This window comes from Rhamphochromis longiceps, linkage group LG10 (assembly GCF_057381845.1).
Source record: "Rhamphochromis longiceps isolate RC_006_pf linkage group LG10, R_longiceps_female_GT1.1, whole genome shotgun sequence".
Lineage (NCBI taxonomy): Eukaryota > Metazoa > Chordata > Actinopteri > Cichliformes > Cichlidae > Rhamphochromis > Rhamphochromis longiceps.
In genome coordinates this window covers 35108876-35127443 of record NC_140566.1, presented here as the reverse complement: position 1 = coordinate 35127443, position 18568 = coordinate 35108876, and the positions used below count along the sequence as shown (strand labels likewise).

At 42.8% G+C, this 18568-nt stretch overlaps 3 protein-coding genes across 3 annotated transcripts; 1 reads left to right on the top strand and 2 right to left on the bottom strand.

Moving 5' to 3' along the window:
• Positions 1-435: 435 nt before the first annotated feature.
• On the bottom strand, positions 436-11924 carry LOC146661336 (uncharacterized). The gene is made up of 9 exons (XM_085421434.1): positions 11775-11924; positions 9446-9740; positions 4371-4430; positions 4199-4261; positions 3309-3337; positions 3036-3056; positions 2516-2938; positions 1452-1682; positions 436-984 (listed from the first exon to the last, which is right to left on the bottom strand). Exons 2-9 carry the CDS (start codon positions 9738-9740, stop codon positions 724-726), a joined length of 1383 nt encoding a protein of 460 aa, XP_085277560.1. The 5' UTR covers positions 11775-11924; the 3' UTR covers positions 436-723.
• Positions 11925-12755: 831 nt separating this feature from the next.
• Positions 12756-14792, bottom strand: rnasekb (ribonuclease, RNase K b). The gene is made up of 3 exons (XM_085421433.1): positions 14575-14792; positions 13527-13609; positions 12756-13373 (listed from the first exon to the last, which is right to left on the bottom strand). Exons 1-3 carry the CDS (start codon positions 14650-14652, stop codon positions 13229-13231), a joined length of 306 nt encoding a protein of 101 aa, XP_085277559.1. The 5' UTR covers positions 14653-14792; the 3' UTR covers positions 12756-13228.
• A 99-nt stretch (positions 14793-14891) lies between these two features.
• On the top strand, positions 14892-18267 carry bacc1 (BPTF associated chromatin complex component 1). The gene is made up of 6 exons (XM_085421432.1): positions 14892-15174; positions 15842-15936; positions 16169-16270; positions 16689-16918; positions 17158-17262; positions 17344-18267. The coding sequence occupies exons 1-6, from the start codon at positions 15154-15156 to the stop codon at positions 17406-17408; spliced, it is 618 nt and encodes a 205-aa protein (XP_085277558.1). The 5' UTR covers positions 14892-15153; the 3' UTR covers positions 17409-18267.
• The last annotated feature ends 301 nt before the right edge of the window (positions 18268-18568 follow it).

Genomic DNA, 18568 nt, shown 5'->3' with positions numbered 1-18568 from the left:
CCTGTAGGTTGAATATTTCTTTGACGGCTTCACTCTCCTCTAGTTTTGCTCCTTTACTGTTTGTCCCACAGTTTACGTTATAACTGCATGTTTGTATTTTGAATATTGTCTTTTTTAGTGTTTACTTCCTGACTAATCTCGAAACAACTAAAGGAGGAAGCTTAACACACAGCGGGACTGAGATAAAGGATGGTAATGATATTTCATGGTGGAAAATCCACGGTGGGCCGGCACCATGAGGAGACTCCATGGAAGCAGAGAGCTGGGAAAGAGTCACACAACAGAGCTGAGCTCACTGCCTCTGAGCCCCACGAGTGCTCGCCCTGCTTTCTGTCTGCACGAGGATCTGTGTCACTTTACTGCTGACTGTTGCTTTTCCTGTGACAGGAAATCAGACACAGGAGGATTTTGTAAACAGATTTACAGAACAAACAGTTAAATCAGAGCCTTTTTTATTCCAACATAAACATTCCATCATCCTCAACATCAGAGCCATTAGTTATGATTATGAGAAGCTACTGCATTACAGCACTGACAACATGAATATAAACGTACAGTTCTTACACACAGGAAAAAAGAGGACAAGAAAAATCAGAATAACCAGTTAGGAAAGAAGAAAGAAACAGCACACATTTCATGATTTGGAATATAAAACTGATTCAAGAGAGATTTACATTTTTTATTGAAACTCAAAATCTGCAGCCTGAACACTGGAACTCATCTTTACTTCTCCTTCGCTTTAATCTTCATGATCTTGTTTCCCTTTATTTCTACATCTGCTGAGAACGGCATTTTCTCCAGCAGTCTGTCCTCAAAGTCGCCCTCCAGTCTGACACCAAACGCTTTTGCCAGCAGGGATGAAGTCGCCACAAAGGACTGCACCTCTCCGCTGCCGATCTGTGCATCCACCTCTGTTTCAGTCTTCTTGGTGTCTTTGATCCCAATGATCTCGATTGTGACGTTCTCGACTGTGGCACTTTGAACCTGCAAAACACCAGATTGACCGTAGAGATCATGACATGTTGAACCAATAAAACTGAAGAACTTGTTATTTAAAAAAGTGAGCAATGATGATTTCATAGTGAGTCTCATCCTGCAGAAGAACTCCAAATCCACCATCTTGTCCTGCAGCAGACAGTCCTGGTTCTGCTCAGGTAACAGCACATGAACATGTTCTGGAGTCACCCTCCAGCTCACAGAGCAGAGCAAAGACTGATGTCACCAGCTGGAGTCCAAGATGGTGGAGATGAGTCTGTCGGACCACAGGGAGACCCTCACAGTGAACCACCTGATGGGGACACTTAGAACAGGTACGGCTGGATTAACTAGAGAGCAGAGACTCAACAACAGTGAGGAAATGTTCCAGTAGGAGGTCAAAGCTGACAGTCTCTGCTTTGAATCAATACCAAATATAAAACACATTTCAAACTGAAGCCAGAATCAGAAATTACCTTAAAAATTCTGGTGAAATCTGTTGAGTTCAGCGATACTGAATCATAGTAGTGACTCGTCTTTACATTGACCACCCTGACAGAGTCTCCAGGTGATATTCCTCTGAGCTGTTTGATGTCTTCGCCCCACAAAGTGATCCAGATGGAGCCTGTGCTGTCCTCAAGTTGGAACTCTCGCTTGTCTTTCTTTCTTCGTTTGTTCTTCAGTTTGACTGTTTCAACGGAGCCGATCTGAACAAACCAACAACATGACAACAACTCAGAGACCAACAACTCTCCTGTGCATGTTTATTTCTGCTGTGAAGTTTGGAATCACAAATTCAGCCTCAAGCTGCTGTTAGAGGAACTTTAGCTGTTGCCACTGTGATGGCTTCATTGCTCGGCGCCAGAGTTTGACTCATGTAATAACAAGAACCTCCATCTAGGCCTGGGCGATATAGAGTTTTTAAAAAATATCGATATATTTTTCTATGAGATATAAGATGTGACAATATCGTTTATATCGATATTGTCTATGTTACGTTATAAAAGAGGATTTCAAACTCCAGGCTGTCAGTCACGCAGTAGAAGTTGGGAACAGAGCAGCTGTGAAATCTTTGTTATTATGCTCAGCGTCTGCTAGTTTACAGTTTGACTGCACAGTTGGGAGCTCTTTGTTATGCACAAAAACAACATTGTTTTATTTATGGAGCATTATTATTTAATAAATGCTCATAATTTATTTTTGAGTAATTTTTCATGTACATCTGCGCTGTATGTTAATAAAAGTGCCTGTGTGACATCTGGGACACCGCTGTGACTAAACTCTCTGTTTGTTCTTATTTTATGGCTTTAAAAAAAAGAAGATCGAGATATATCGTATATCGCCATCCAGCTAAAGAATATCGAGATATGAATTTTGGGTCATATCACCCAGTCCTACCTCCATCCATTTCACTCAAAGACTATTAAAGGTTAGTTTAAAGGTTGATGTCATCAGAGTTTCACAGCCTTCAGCAGGACACTAAGCTAAACATGACGAGCGCCCTCACAGCTTCACTGCAGCAGATTCAGGTCACACTTACCTCTCTTACTGTTCCTTCAACACTCACTGATGTCTTCTCCGCTGATCCGATGGCCTGTCCGATGGAGCAAACTGGAGTCTGGGAATAAACGAACATCTGAGCTTCCATCTCCAGGTTCTCAGGAACATCAATAGCTGCTGTCTTTGATATGACGCTCTTTTTGGTCACTTTCATGACATGTTCGTCCATGATGATCTCTCTGAACAGGTAGCAGCTCTTCTCCTGGAAACGCTGATAGCGCTCTCTTCCATACACCATCACTTTAATGCTGCCTGTTTCATCAGCCACTCCCAGGTAAAAGAAAAACTTCTTCTCCTTTTTTTTGGTTTCGTATGTACGCAGACCAGATTTCGCCACAACTTTGCCAGCTATGACTTTGTTTCCAAGGTCACCGCTGATCTTTACATCATGGATGGATTTCCTCTGCAGGCAGATGGAGAGTCAGCTCGCAGTCAAAACTTACATCACAAAACAAGTCAGATGCTGTGATCATCCAATGAAAACTCAAAAATTCACTCACCCATGAAGGGATTTTTATCTCCTGAAAAGAAAGAGTTAAACAGTAAGTCACTCATAGACTGAATATTGTAAATGTTCAAGAAACTGTTTTCAGAAATGTGCAAACAGTTATGTGGGAATCAAATCCCTACCAGCCCACAGAGCTGATCTCTTTGGTGTAATTACTTCTATCATACAGAAAGCATAAATGTCCACAAGTTAATAAAATTATGTAAAACTTGGTGTAACGTGACATGCAGTATTACATTAACTTGAAAAAAATCACAACTTCTACCTTGTCAGGCTGAGGGCTCTTCAGTCCATCTGTAAAACAAAGTAAAATGACAAAAGCACAAAGGTAAAGTGTAAAATGCATCCAGGACAGAAACAGCTGCGTGATGCTGCTAACAGAACGCCAGCTCTTTACAAGCACAGACAGCATGCTAATGCTAAGCTAGTCAAACACCCAGAGTCACGTCAAAGGTGAGCGTATGCAGACTCCAGTCCAGCAGCCAGAGCCGAACTTTAACAGGTAACAGTCAGGCTGCAGCCTGTTTGTACCGGTTCCTGTACCAGTAAAAGTAGAATGGGAGGCAGAGCCTTCAGTTTTCAGGCCCCTCTTCTGTGGAACCAGGAGACAGACACTATCTCTACTTTCAAGATTAGGCTTCAAACTTTCCTTTTTGCTAAAGCATATAGTTAGGGCTGGACCAGGTGACCCTGAATCCTCCCTTAGTTATGCTGCAATAGACGTAGGCTGCCGGGGATTCCCATGATGCACTGAGTTTTTCCTTCACTCACTGTGTGTTATTAATAGACCTCTCTGCATTTAACTATTAGTTCTTATTAATCTCTGGTCTCATCCACAGTTTCTCAATCTCCCGCCTCAGCCAAACTGGTCTCAGCAGATGCCCTCCTTCCCACTATTGCCAACCACTTGCTCATAGAGTTTCATGTAATTGTTGGGGTTTTCTCTGTATTATTGTAGGGCCTTTACACTACAATATAAAGTCCTTTGATACAACTCATTGTGATTTGGTGCTGTATAAATAAACTGAATTGAAATGGATCTCAAAATTGATACTGAGCATTTTAAACAAATGACATCACTGTGTGTTGGATAGTTAGCTCTTGAGATGGAAAGCAGCACTAAAATCCAGCAGCACTGTTTCCTCCAGCACTTACCAGTTTCAGCCTCTCGCTCTTCATCTGAACTTGAATCACTCACAATGTTGTTCTTCTTAAAGCCTGAACACACACAGCTCAACATCAGACTTACATCAAATAAAATATTTATTCTCATGATTGTGGCCACAGCTCAGTGGCTCTGCCACAGTTTCAGGGTGTGTTTGCCTACCAGCTTCAGCCGTTTTCTCTGCTGACTCCGATTCAGCTTCACTGCGTTTCCTCTTGTTTCCTGAAACAGAAATGAATCCAACTTGTGAGAGCATGTGTGTGTCAGGTTTTCACTGAAGAGTCAGTCAACATAAAGTCTGTTTCTTTTAGGGCTGGGCGATATATCGAGTTTTTAAAAAATATCGATATGTTTTTATACGAGATATAAGATGTGACAATATCCTTTATATCTTTATATCTATGTTACGTTATAATTATACTTGTGGAGCCGCAGGTTTGCCTCTCTTTCGTCCACTTTCGTCTCTACGCAACGTTACTCGGCCTCGCCTCTCCTTCACTGAACACAACTCCCCCTCCTCCCCCATCGCTTCACCTGCAGGAAGCGACAAGATGGAGACGGCAAATCTCCGTTAACGAGTTACTGCGCATCGCCCCGTGCGTGGGGCTGGACGCCGTCAACGTGTTAGCTAGCTAACCACGCTAACGAGCTAACCACGCTAACGCCATGCAGCCCAGAGGCGCTGCACGGACTAAAATCCTTTCATTTTCTCAATAGTTGACAGCGCGCCTTATGTATGAATTCTGGTTGTGCTTGATGGCCGCGAACCGATCTTATGTGGAACACGGCGCTCAGCAATCTGTCAAAAAATGTTTTAGTACGACTTTGGTAAGCTACGGAGCTGCACCGCTTGATGGATTGTCGGAGGATTACGGCTGAGCCTCGCGGAGTGATACGTACTGTGCTTCAACGTAGTATTACCCTACTGTGTATAAGGACCATAAATGGCACCTGTTAAGAGACGTGGTTGCGAAGCGGATTACAAACTCCAGGCTGTCAGTCACGCAGTACAAGTTGGGAACAGAGCAGCTGTGAAATCTGTCTTTGTTATTGTGCTCGGCGTCTTTTAGTTTACATTTTGACTGCACAATTGTGAGCTTTTTGTTATGCACAAAAACAACATTGTTTTCTTTTATTTATGGAGCATTATTATTTAATAAATGCTCATAATTTATTTTTGAGTAGTTTTTTTCATGTACATCTATGCTCTATGTTAATAAAAGTGCCTGTGTGACATCTGGGACACAGCTTTGACTAAGAACTCTTTTTTTGTTCTTACTTTATGGCTTTAAAAAAATATATCGAGATATATATCTTATATCTCCATCCAGCTAAAAAATATTGAGATATCAATTTTGGGTCATATCGCCCAGCCCTAGTTTCTTTCATACCTACACAGAGCAAACGTAAAAACACTAGCAGTGATTACTGTTCAGTCTGTTCACATGTAACTCTGCATCTGCAGCAGCTTTATAAATAATACATAATTTAAGCACTTTGGTAAGAATATCTTACCAACGAAAGTCATAATCTGCCTTCAGCAACTACAAGGAGAGAGGTTACACCCCGTATATATGGACTTCCAAAGATCCTCAAAGAAGCGGTCCCACTCAGACCCACTGTTAACAGTATAAACTCTGTCACCTACAAAGTTTCCCAGCACCTTATCATCACTTTACTTCCATTTGTGAGAACACATCCCATCACATCAAAACCTCCAATAATTTCACCAATGAGATCCACAAACTTGCACTGGACCCAGATGAAACCACCGTGTCCTCTGATGTGGTCTCTCTCTTCACGACTACAACAAAACAGCTCCTTAGAAAACAGAATCAGTTTCAGCCCCGATCAGATTTCATGGTAACGTTCACACTCTGATAGGCATCTTCACTCACAGCCTTTTTCCACTAGTACCTACTTGGCTCGGCTCGGCACGCTAAGTTTTCCATTTTGCAGGTTATGGTACCAGGTACCTTTTAGTACCAACTCCGCCGCGGTTTCTAAACAATCCAAGGCCATCTGGAAAATGTGATGTCAACAGATTGCAAGCCACTGATTGGCTGGTCTGGTTGATGAGTCATTTGAAAATCAAAACTGTCATTTTTGAAAGCCAGCAACAAGGAAAACTGCTGCACAGGAACAACACTGTGGTCCCAGAGTCTGAGTGAGAGTGACATGACTCCAGCAGATCCCGGGAATAACATCGGAGATCTCTGTCCAGAAGAGCGCAGTCCTGGGAACAGCTAAGATACTGCAGGACCCTCAAGCTCCCAGGCCTCTGGTAGAGGACCCGAGCTTGAAGGATAAACCGCCCACAGGGGCGAGAGGGAATTTTTTTATACATACATATAAATATTTTAAAAAAAAAACTCTGCTTTTGCCACTGTGCGGTTTGGGATGAACTAGACAGGAGAGTGAAAGCAACGCAACCTACAAGTGTCGCACATTTATGAACTTCTGTAACAGATATGGGAGAAGATTTGATTTCTATTGTAGAAAGAAGCCACGGCTGTGTTCAGCTGTTATATCTGCCAAAGGCGGCTACTCTGATGAGTCAGAAGTAGAGCTGGGCGATATGAGATTTTTTTCATATCACGATATGTTTTTTTCATTTCAGGCGATAACGATATCTATCACGATATCAGCCAAATAACTATATTTGTAAGATTTAAATGTGCCGTTGCTCACAAGTAAAATGTGAAATAATCAGCAGCTTGTTTTTATTTAAATATTTATTTCCCATAATAAGTTCAACAGGGTAGATGTACTTAAGGAACACGAGACTTTTTCAGATAAATAAAGGCAAATATTGCAAACTACACAAAAGGCAGCCGCTAAAGCGTTTAAGTTTCAAAATAGAACAAACGAAACAGACTAAACTGTCAATTCCACTTAGAAACAAAATATTAATTCTAAAAATAAATCTTAGTTTGTTTTACAGAAGAACAGACAAAACTGACTAACTTTTGTCAATATCAAATAAACTGAGAACTAAAAGGAAATTCTCGATCTCTCCTTGTTGTAGGTTCAAGGTTCTTTATTTGTCACATGCATAGTTATACAAGTATAACACACAGTGAAATGTAGCCTGACACGCTCCTCGACATGTGCAAAAATTGGGGGGGGGGGGGGGGGGGGGGGGGGTAGTATAGCTTAGCTTTTCAAACAGTTACTTTAGTCTGACAAAAGCCGAATGACGAATTAGCGCTTCCAGTCAGAGACTGAGGCTACGTCCACACGTACACGGGTATTTTTGAAAATGGAGATTTTCCGTTTTCGTTTTAAAAAATAATCCCGTCCACACATAAAGGCAGAAATGAAGGAAAACGCTGCTATGAACATGCCAAAGCAGCAGGTGGCGCTAGATTCCTAACCGTGCAGAAATGTTGGCCAATCAGAAGTCTAGAAGCCTCGGTGGGAAAAAGTAAACAAAGCTGGGGCATAGAAGCAGAACCGAGTCGTCTGTGTGGAGGGACAGTAACTGTGTGTATATGTAAGCATTTAAACACTGCAGAGAGTACAATTAACAGTATTGTAGAAATTCATTTCACCGAAACAATAACGTGGCGCACAGTGTGACGTCAAAAAATGCGCACACCTTTGACGCTGCGTTTTCTCCGTTTTTCTGGTCCACACGTAAATGCAAAAACGGAGTTTTCAAAAATCTTCGTTTTCAGTGACCAAAAACGCCGTTTACGTGTGGACGAAAGGTGCAAACGCATAGAAAAATCTGCGTTTTCAAAAATACCCGGGTACGTGTGGACGTAGCACATGCACCAGTTTATTGTATTTCCAGACTTGCTTTCGGCACAATTTACAGTGCACGCTACTCTGTTTTTAGTCAGACTTGAAATAGCCGAAATACCTTCACACTACGGAACTTCTATGGCTCTTCCGTTCGACAATCTCTCCGGCATTGGAACCATCATCTGTTTTCTCTTCGGTCACGCTCGGTTGATTTTTCTAGTCGGCACACTCATTTCCTCCGTTATCCGGGCGGAACGGTGGCTGGCTGCTTCCCAAACAAACACATGTGCGGCTTGGCACTTGTGCTGTACGTAACAAGTCACGTGATGTGACACTGCGGCTGTGATTGGTTCGGCTCTGCGCTACGTAATTTGGATTGGCTTTTTTTTTTTTTAAGAGGACAAGAGCGGCGAGGTCTATCGCGATAGTTAAATTTTTTTTATCGAGAAAAAGTTATATCGCGATAGTATTTAGTATTTTTAGTATTTATTTATTTATTGTCATTGTCAAGAACAATGAAATTGCGTTTGGGGCAATGCGATACATATTGTTATCGTTCTATCGCCCAGCTCTAGTCAGAAGTTTAGAATAGATTTTATTCTATGAATTGATTCCACAATTTCTTTCTTCTTTTTTTGTCCCGTTTGGATCTTTAGCCATCAGAATTGTTGTCTTAAGGCCAAGAAAGATGCCAAGCGGATTTATTTTACCAAGTGGATCATCATGGCCTTGCCATATTGGTCCATTCGATTGACCTTTATTATAATTATGAATTTATTTTATTTTCGGTTGCTACAAACGGGACAGACATGACTGTGGGATAGGACAGGGGGAAAGAATGAAAGAAAGAGAGGGAGAGAAAGAAAACCAGAGGGGAGAAGAGACGGTGAGAAGGGGGGGAAAAACAAAAAAAAACAAACACCTGGGTCACCTGTATGGAGAAAAAAAACAGAAGAGAAAGCAAACAACAAAGAGCAACATAATAAAAACAGCACCATCACAATAAACTAGCTAGCAGTAGATAACAGTAGATACTAAATAATAAACGATATTGTGCAGCACGCAAGATAGACAGCGCACAATGTGCTTTGAGGCAGCAGCCAAGACAGCTGTAGTCCGCGTCTGTGAACACCCGTGTGTACACCTGTGTGCATACCTGTGTGGATCAGCATGCTTGTATTCCAAAGGTTTCTCCATGTAACGATCCACGATTTCTTTTTAACTCCAATTGCTTTTTGTACTATGCTTTACTACTTTTGACCAGAATAACACAAAAAACTTCCACAAATGCTCAAAAAACACAAATGCTCGATCCACTCCTGCTAATTTGGAATTTGTTCAATTGCTGCTTTACAATGAATAGTTTGGTAAGACAGATTCAAATTTGAATATATTTAAACATGATTTATTCTATTACACATGAGATTCTTTGGAAAACCTGTCACACCTGACCAAAAAAAAAAAGAAATATCAATGAGTGAACTCACCTTTTCCCCCCTCGTCTTCTTTGTTCTTCAGTTTTTCAACAAAGGGCCGCAGCTGGCCCTGGACTGCTTCATCCTTCCTTGGTATCCAGAGCATTGCTTCATCGATTATCTGGATAGACGTTTCCACTCCATAGCACTCGATGATTGTCTGAGGAATGGTTTCTCTGCACTTGATAGTCTTCTTCTGTTTGGGGATATCCAGACATCCCAGCATCTTTTTGAGCTGTGACTTATCCAAATCCTCAATGATGAAGGTCAGTGCTTTTTTCCACTCTGACTCTGAAATTGATGACATCTGAGGCACAGAGAAAATAATAAGCAAAACATACTAATACTGTTGTATGTAGCATATTAAAGCCTCTAAAACCTTGTAAAAACATATAGACTAGCACAGAGCCTTTGTAGTCTATATTTTGGATGCTTCTTATTCCACTCTGTGTAGTGTGGATACATGTTGTATGTATATATCATGTGTACTATGGTACCTCAAAAACTCTGGAAAAAAAAAAGCATGATGAAGTCGATGTGAAACAGACAATGAATCTGCCGTTTCTGCCGGTCAAGCACCGTAACAAGTTTAGGAACAATGCTACAAATTAAAATAAATTTGTCATCAACTTGGAAATTTTCTAATTTGAATCTGGTGAGTTACACAAAGTGGAAGAGATTACAATGATTTCAAGATACGCTATCCCTACTCAAAGTAATCTAGATTCCTGAACTGAACTTGAACAACATGAAGCATCTGAGCTGCAACTTAATCTACACGAACATTTTAAAACGAAAAGTAAAGATGCTTTTATGAGCTCATTTAAATCGATCAGCAGCATTAACTACTCAAGTAAAGTTAATTTATTTGGCTTCGTGCTGCGCACTGCCAACAGTCTTAAACTCAGGCTACGTCCACAATAATAAGTTTTCTTTAGAAAACGCATCTTTTCTCTCCGTTTTGGCCTCCCGTCCACACTGAGACGGCGTTTTCGCTCAAGGAAAACGCCATGTTTTGAAAACGCTCTCAAAAACGCACACGTTTGAAAACGGTGCTTTTGCGTTGCAGTGTGGACAGCGAAACCGGAGACTTTGTGAAAACGATGACACATTTTAGTCATGTGATGCAGTCATGTGACCAATTAAACTGAGATAGCGGAGGACATTATACAGCAGTTCTTTTGTTTGACAGCCCTGTTAAAGATGAATATCAGTCTGTACTGCTCCACAAAGCTTTTCTTCAAATTCTTTAACTCTCACTCGCTTTTGCAACTTTGTACTTTTGTACAAGCGCTACATACGCTTCATCATATGTCCTCGTCTTAGCCTTCGGGAGATTTTCGTTTCATTATCTGCGTATCTCTCCGCCTTTTCATCACTATTAAATATTTTTCTTGAGGGTTTGTTTACTGCACTTCAGATCTCCTGCTCTGTCTGTGTGCATGCCCGGTGCAAAAAAAACCCAAACCCTGCCACCTACTGTAGTCTATTACACTTTATTCTAGAACAGGAAAAAAAGCCTGTTCCCAGGGGTCACACTATTTGAGAAGGACTGACTTAAACTGATAGTTTTAGTTCTGGTGTCCTTGTTTTCCTCTCAGTTATCGATTCTGTCACTATTTAGCTAACATAAAGTAATCTATTATTCTAAGTCTGCCACTCTAAAATCTTGCACTGCTCAGGATGTAGTGCTGCTCACTCCTGCAACTTTAAGATACATTTATTTATACATGTGTGTATTTATATAGATTTACTCTGTTAATACTGTTAATTACGGTGCTATACTGCTGAGTAACTGTCTCCTGCTCATCAAACACGTCATTGCAATGTTCACCGTGTGCTAACTTGCATATGACAAATAAAACAAAGAAAACTAGCAACAACCGGCCGACCCGATGACGTCACGCTTCGCTGACCGAAGATTCGCTGAACGTGTTTTAAACACTTTAACCACGTAACAAACCCTCACTGCTGCTTTCATACTGCCCGGTTTTAGAGAAGTGGAAACCGCTTCAGTTTCTATCGCAGATCAAATGAAGTAAGTTTTGTTGAACGCGTTTTCTCTGTGTTCCAGTAACAGCATTAACACACAAACACATAAAACGTGTTCGCCTACAGAGAGTCTACACGGAAAGCATGCCCTCCGTCAGAGTCCGTGAAAACAGACACGGACACTCCGACCTGCTCCCGACGCGACGTGTTCAGGGTAACGCGGTGATTTAGCGGGTAAAAAGCAACGACTGTAGAAAAAGCGACTTTCGCGAAACCGAGCACTAACATAGCGTCGTCTCGTTCATTCTCCAGCAGTAAAACAATCAGAAAGTAGTGAAAGAAGGCTCACCTTTCTTTGTTTTCGTCCTCAGCCTGTTTCCTGTTGCTGTCACTACTTCCCGGTCTCCGTACATTCGAGTTTGGCGGTATTTTCGCACCGGGGCGGAGTCAACGTCCGCGTGCCTGCCCTTTTAAAAAACTTAGTAATAATAATAATAATTATAGTATTATTACCAGAGCTCTGCTTAGATTATTCAGTGTAGAAATACACCCAAAGTAAAGCAGCTGCCTTTCTATTACATGTTTATATGGACAGTGTGGATACTGCACTTCTCCACAGCCCGAACTCACCGTCTAACTTCTCTAATACTGGAAACTAGCTGTTATAAAACTCCAGCATTCACTTTAGTAAAAAGATGAAATTCAATTTTGGACTTTGGAATATTGATGACTCACATTCAGGTTTTATTAAAAAAAAACATGCACATAAAAAAACCTCACAAGGCTCAGTTTGGTTTACCCTGACGTGTTTGAAGAACAGACTTATTTTAGTTTCAGATGTTTACAGAGTAACAGTAGATATATTGTAGCACAACTTTATATTCCACACTCACTAACCCAACTTGGATTTGGTGGGTATTTTAAAACCCAGGTTTAATATTTGTAGAGGAATTCATTGATGACATCCTTTTCCCCCATATTGGTTTTTAATTAGGTTTTTAATTTCGTTTCAACACACTGGACAGGTGACACCATTTTATTTTTAAAGGAAAGCTTAAATTCCTATCGCTATTAACACTAAGGTATCTTCTAAAACATCAAGTCTCCATCTTAGCATCAAAAAATGTGAACTAATGGCAACTAAAGATTGTTCTGAAGCAAATTCTGAAAATACTCCAGTAAAAAATATATAATTTAAACTAAAGATCAACACAGAAGAAGTTTCTTAAAAATTTTCTTTCATAATTAAAACTAAACCAAACAAAACGAACCCCATTTAAATCCATGAGGAACATTTTTCCACAGTAACTGAAATGAAGACGACTCCCTGTAGTTTTCCACTCACACACTTTATTGCAAACGATGTTCCAGCAAACACAGACCCACATCAGAGACACAGCACCGCCTCATGTCCTCCGATCTGTTCGAGCAGAGGACGCCCGAGCGACGCCTTCGTCTTTGTTCTTGTGACACGATAAAACCGCCTCAGCTGATGGTGGAGGCATCCTCGGGGCTCCGCCCCCCCGTTTCCTTGTTAATGTGATTAATGTGGCGAGCAGACGTGAGTGTTTCACACTTTTGGTCACTTTCATGTCCAACGGAAAGGAATGAAACAACAATTCACCCAACAACAACAACAACAACAACAAACACGTAAATACAAAATAAATAATCCAGGTGATACCTGACCCCGCCCCCTTTTTAATCTTAGCCAATCAGATTTTCCAGCGTTGAGATATAAATAAACTTTATGGACAGGAACCAGGTGCTCGAGGTCAAAGGTCAGGCCATCGCCGCAGGTCTTTATGTCACCATGTACTCCTGCCGCTTGTTGAGTCGGACCTGGCAGAGCGAGATGGCGCCCACCACCACGTAGACGGCAGCGGCGATGAAGCAGTTGATGCCGACCTGGTTGTAGAGACCGTAGATGTTCTGAGGGGGATTTTTACTGCGGGGAAAAAAAGGAGAAGACGAGTTTATCTGCTGTTTGTCATCGGTCAGACTGACCCTGCTTCCTCTGATTTGCCGTCGCATCTATGACGCGTCGCAGCGTCTCAAGCTCGGGTCGAACCGACCGAGCAGCTTTTAACCCCCAACTCACTCGTTATGGATGTCATCCTCGGTGAACGGGACGTCTTCGATCAGCACGGCTGACTTGGCACTGAAGAAGATTCCCAACATCGCCTGCAAGAGAGCAAGACACGGGGTCAACATGAGGCTCGGGGACCCGTCAGGGCCACAGCTACGAATCGAACCTCGTCACTGAGTTTAAATGTTTTCTGTTCACTGCTTCAACCGAGGATTTATTCTGATAAGAAAAGCAGGAAGTGATCTGCTAAATATTTTAACTGACAGACCTGAGACCTCAGAACCTTTAAACAGGGTTCGTACAGGTGCTTGAAATCCTTGTAAATGCTTGAATTTTAATATTGTCTTTTCAAGGTTTGAAAAGTGGTTGAATTTCAGATGTGGTGCTTAAAAATGCTTGGAAGTGTAACTGTAGTTATTTGTGGTGAATGAAATATCTGATTGAATAGTTTTCTTATCAGACAGAAATAAAATGAGTCGCAAAATGTGTTGATGCATCTCAGTCATCCAGGAAAGTTATAAACATTACTCTTACAAACAGGACATTTGCATAATGACTGAAACCAGCCCACTGAAGGAACAATGGGCTGGGAGGATATCCACTTACGAGGACATTATGGTGCTACTGTTTTATCAAAATTTTAAACGAATATCCTCATATGTGGCTCTCATTTTTCTTAGAAACAAAATTCAGGTAAAAAAAATAAACAAATCTCGTGATTCTTTGTTTTTACATTCATCAGGTCCCAATTAGCCCAAATTTCAAAGAGAAATTAAAAATCCATGCCATGGAAGAGTTCGGGTCTTAGGAGGTCAAGGAGGGTGAAACCAGCAGAACTACATTCAGATCGGCCTACGTGGGCTCCGTCTATGTACCCGAGAAGTACTGGAATTCAGTGATTAGCCAGTCAGCGTTGAAATGCGTTGAGAGTTTTACCAACTTCGAATAAAATTAGCAGCAAGAAATTGCTCATAATAACATTATATTTAATCCAAATACAGAGTCCCCACTGGTAGTTCCTTAGCCTTCCAGGAAATAGTCGGTCCCTTCGTGATCTTACCAGCATGATGACGCCCCAGATGCTGATCACGATCCCGCACGCGGCCATCTTCGGCCCGCAGAACAGCAGCGACGGCATGTCCGCGTCCCTTTGATCGATCAAAAGATTATTATTATTATTACTATTATTATACTCTAAACTGAAAGAGGACCCATCGAAGAACGAAGCCTCTCGGTCAGCTGATCTCACCGCTCGGCTTTATTCGGCGAATGTCGCTACTGTTCGTAAGCCGCAGGCCAGCGACCAATGAAATATCCTGTGCCCATACACTCCGCCTTTTCCTGTCAAATTGGCCAATGGCGTTTAAGTTGCAAAGTCGCGCATCATTCTCTGTTTCCCGTTTGTCTTTGTTGTGATATTTATAATTTTTCTTTCTGAATATGTAATTCATAAATGACCAAATTAAATCGCAACTTCTCATCGGACGCGAGTCCCGCACAGCTTCGCGAGTTTAGGATCTTAAATCTTGGGAATCCCGCTAACGGAAGTCAGCTAGCTAAGATCATAGGAGCTAATTGTAGCTAACAGCTAGCTACCGTTTGTTTCAAAATAATATTTTTTTTCACCTGAGGCTCAGAAATGACGTCAGCCTCTGCTAAGGTAAGCTTTCACCTGCTTATGTTTTTTTTTCTTTTACGTAAGTGCAAAAATTGAGCTTAACAGCCAACTTGTAGAGAACCGGTCATGTAGCTGCACACATAACTCAATTTAATTCAGTTGCTGCATCATGAAGAAGAGCTTCATGAAATATACTTTAATATCTTTTCACCCCTAAATTATAAAAAGTAGAGGCAAATTCGGCACATACTGAACACTCAGAGCTTTTTTTTTATTTTTGCGCAGAAATCCAGTTGATTAGAAGCAGTGCGGTACTATCGCCTCACCATGACAGCAAGATGTGTTAAAAGTGACGCTGTGTTGTTCTTATCAGAGACAAATGATGAACCAGAAACAGCTTTCAGATGCAGCCACACATCGCACTGACTGTACTGCAGAGAGAGTCCTGATAAATCAGCTCACTGTTTCAGCTCAGAGTAAATCTGCTTTGTGCTTCACTTTTTCCTCAGATTGTTTAGAAATGCAGTGAATGAGTGTATATGTATGTGGTGCACACCTGATCCAGGTTGTGATAGGTCTCCATGTTTACAGTGAGGGAAACACAGCTGGTGGTGTAGCACCTGAGTGTGCAGTTAAAGGTGGTGTGCAGCGTAGATCATGTCTACGGTCACCGTTTAAATCGGAGCATTGATGGCTGTGTTTCCTGCAGGTGGGCGAGATCTTCTCAGCAGCTGGCGCAGCTTTCACCAAGCTGGGAGAGCTGACCATGCAGCTCCACCCAGTGTCCGACTCCAGCCCTGCAGGGTGAGACAGACACACACAGAGGAAGTGGCTGCATTACTGACACAGTGTCAGTTGGTTGTGACCAAACACTACAGCTAACTGTAAACTATAAACTGAATGTGAGCCTCACACACATGCAGGGGGGATAAAACACAGGTGGAAACGAGCAGCGTGGTTTCACGTGTTTGGACGTGAGCGGTTTGTCGACATGTTTGAGTTTTTCTGTGAACTGATGCCGTGTTTGTGTCCTCAGGGCCAAGTGGACGGAGACAGAGATCGAGATGCTGCGATTGGCTGTGCGTCGGTTTGGAGACGACCTCAACAACATCAGCACGGTGATCAAAGAGCGCACAGTGTGAGTGTTAAAGGAGCAGTTTGCCTTTTATTAATGAAGACGTTTAGTTTTAGAATCGTTCAACAAAAACAGGAAACGAGAATCAGACAAGGTCGCCGGAGGAAACGTGACAACACGAAGGGAATCAAAAGTAAAGGAGGGCTCCGCTAACGCATGGAGGTCACTTCATGTTTGCTGTTTGTGTTAAATGGACGGAGGACATGAATGTAGGAAACACGAGTGAGACTCTTTGGTGTCGGGTTGTTGTTGTAGGACTGCAGACGCAAAACTCATAGATACGCCAATAAATGCTCATGTGACACGTTTAAAGGCTTCACTGTTGAATATTTTATGTTAAAAAATTTCAAGCGTTTCCTTTAAGGATGTAAAAGGCAGAATGAACTTTGATTGGCTGACGGCCGCTCCTCTTCCTCTGCAGAGCTCAGATAAAGAGCACGGTGAAGAGGAAGCTGTATGAGGACAGCCGGGTGCCCATTTCCTCCGAGTCTCCCAAGAAGAGCGTCAAGAAAACTCCAGTCGCCATGACACCCACCCCGGCGCCCGCCGCGTCCGCCATCATCTCCGTGCCGACCTCGCAAGTCGTGGCTTCCACTGGAATGCAGAGCAGCCCCTCCCTGGCCCCGCCCATCAAGAAGCAAAAGACAGCAGGTGAGATCCGCTGCGTTTTTCTTTGATCTGTGTGATGTCACAGAGAGGGGACGATGATGGTTAGAAAGAGGGGGAGGAGCTAAAGCAGCTGGTTTTAGACAGGTTGAGCTGAGGCCCAGGAGCAGATAAAGAACCGTGCACCTCTGGACTTCCTGCCACTGTGTGCTGACCTTTAACCCCCGAGGCCTCAGACGCTCCGAGGTTCTCTCTGTTAATCCGAGCTGTCCTTCTGCCTGCAGACGTGACGCTCAGCGCTCTGAACGACTCGGACGTCAACAGTGACCTGGTGGACATCGAAGGCCTCGGAGATGGCTCGTCCAATAAGAAGCTGAACTTTGATCAAGGTCAGTGTGGCGCGGGTGTGAAGGGGTGGAGCTCCTGCAGACTCACTTCAGTTTGTCCATAAACTCCTCTTCTCTCCTCAGAGAGCCTCAACCTGGACTCCAGCCTCATCATGAACTCCAGTGACCTCCCCCTCCTGTCCCGCTGACCTCTGACCTCTCCAGAGCCGCCTCACTTTCTCACTTTGTTTTATTTTATTTTTTTCCTGATGAAGCTCGAGTCGGACTTTTCTTCTGTTGTAGTGACGCAGATATTTTTTTTATTTTCAGTCAGTTTTAGTTTCAGGTCAGTTTGTGAGCGTCGTTATCGTGAAGACGTTTGCCTGCAGATACTCATGTGCAGATTCACCTCTGACCTCTGAGCCTCCAAATTTGACCCCACCCCTGACTTTGACCTGCACCGCCCACCTGAATCTGCAGGACGTGGTGCCAGCGGCCAACCTCCACCTTCAGAGTAAACATGATTTGATGGTAGGAGGTTCAGCGCTCTCCTGGATGTGTGAACGCCCCTACACAGTGCGTGGCCCCTCCCACACCAGCATTATGAGTGCTGACCAGCATCATCACTACGACAACAAGCCGACCAAAAAGGCGGCCGTGATTTTTTTCATGATTGGCTCGTTTCAGTGTGAAGCACTGAGAGGGTCGACTCTGACCCCCCCACAAAGGCGACCACCGCTCTGAAGCTTCGGTTTGCTCTGAGCTGGCGTCCTGCTGAGCTCTGCTCATCGTGCTGACATCATCGCGCATTTACAACTTCCTGTTCAGAGGAGAGCGGCTGTCAGCTGGCTTTTTGATGAGGTGGTGTGGGTGGAGCTTCAAGGCTCAGAGGGGCTTGAAATGACTCGGCACATGGGGTCAGGTGACAGGAAGTCTCCTTCAGTCGCCTTAGGGTAGTGGATGGCAACCACGACGGTATCCGCAGCGAGCTTTGTGACCTTATCGCTGAGGGTCTGATGTAAAAGCAGTTTGAATTATGTTGAATAAACTTGACTCACAACTGTTTGACGTGTTTTTCTTCCTTTGCTTTGAGGCAAACTTTGGACAACAGACACAAATCTGAGGATACGAGTTTGTTTCGTAACCTGATGAGGACGGTTTGGGACAGGCTGAAGTTTAAACGTTTATAACTTGATTTTCAGACGCCTGATATTTACTAAAGTGTGTCGAAGCTGGAAGAAATCGAAGCTGATAAAATGAGTAAATCTGTTTTTAAAGCTTCATTTTGTGCGTCGCTCGAGCAGAGCAGAGGTTCTCTGAGCGATCGTCCCTCTGTGACGCTGCCACGTTGACACCAGAGTCTCGTAAC

Excerpts from the sequence above, each read along its gene's own strand:
- LOC146661336 (XM_085421434.1), bottom strand. The coding sequence starts at position 9,740 with ATGTCATCAATTTCAGAGTCAGAGTGGAAAAAAGCACTGACCTTCATC. Across the intron at positions 3,057-3,308 it reads AGAGCCCTCAGCCTGACAAG|GAGATAAAAATCCCTTCATG; the intron begins GTAGAAGTTGTG and ends CTTTCTTTTCAG. Across the intron at positions 1,683-2,515 it reads TTGAAGGAACAGTAAGAGAG|ATCGGCTCCGTTGAAACAGT; the intron begins GTAAGTGTGACC and ends TGGTTTGTTCAG.
- rnasekb (XM_085421433.1), bottom strand. The coding sequence starts at position 14,652 with ATGCCGTCGCTGCTGTTCTGCGGGCCGAAGATGGCCGCGTGCGGGATC. Across the intron at positions 13,610-14,574 it reads TCTGGGGCGTCATCATGCTG|GCGATGTTGGGAATCTTCTT; the intron begins GTAAGATCACGA and ends GCTCTCTTGCAG. Across the intron at positions 13,374-13,526 it reads GAGGATGACATCCATAACGA|TAAAAATCCCCCTCAGAACA; the intron begins GTGAGTTGGGGG and ends TTTTCCCCGCAG.
- bacc1 (XM_085421432.1), top strand. The coding sequence starts at position 15,154 with ATGACGTCAGCCTCTGCTAAG. Across the intron at positions 15,175-15,841 it reads TGACGTCAGCCTCTGCTAAG|GTGGGCGAGATCTTCTCAGC; the intron begins GTAAGCTTTCAC and ends TGTTTCCTGCAG. Across the intron at positions 16,919-17,157 it reads CAAGAAGCAAAAGACAGCAG|ACGTGACGCTCAGCGCTCTG; the intron begins GTGAGATCCGCT and ends TTCTGCCTGCAG.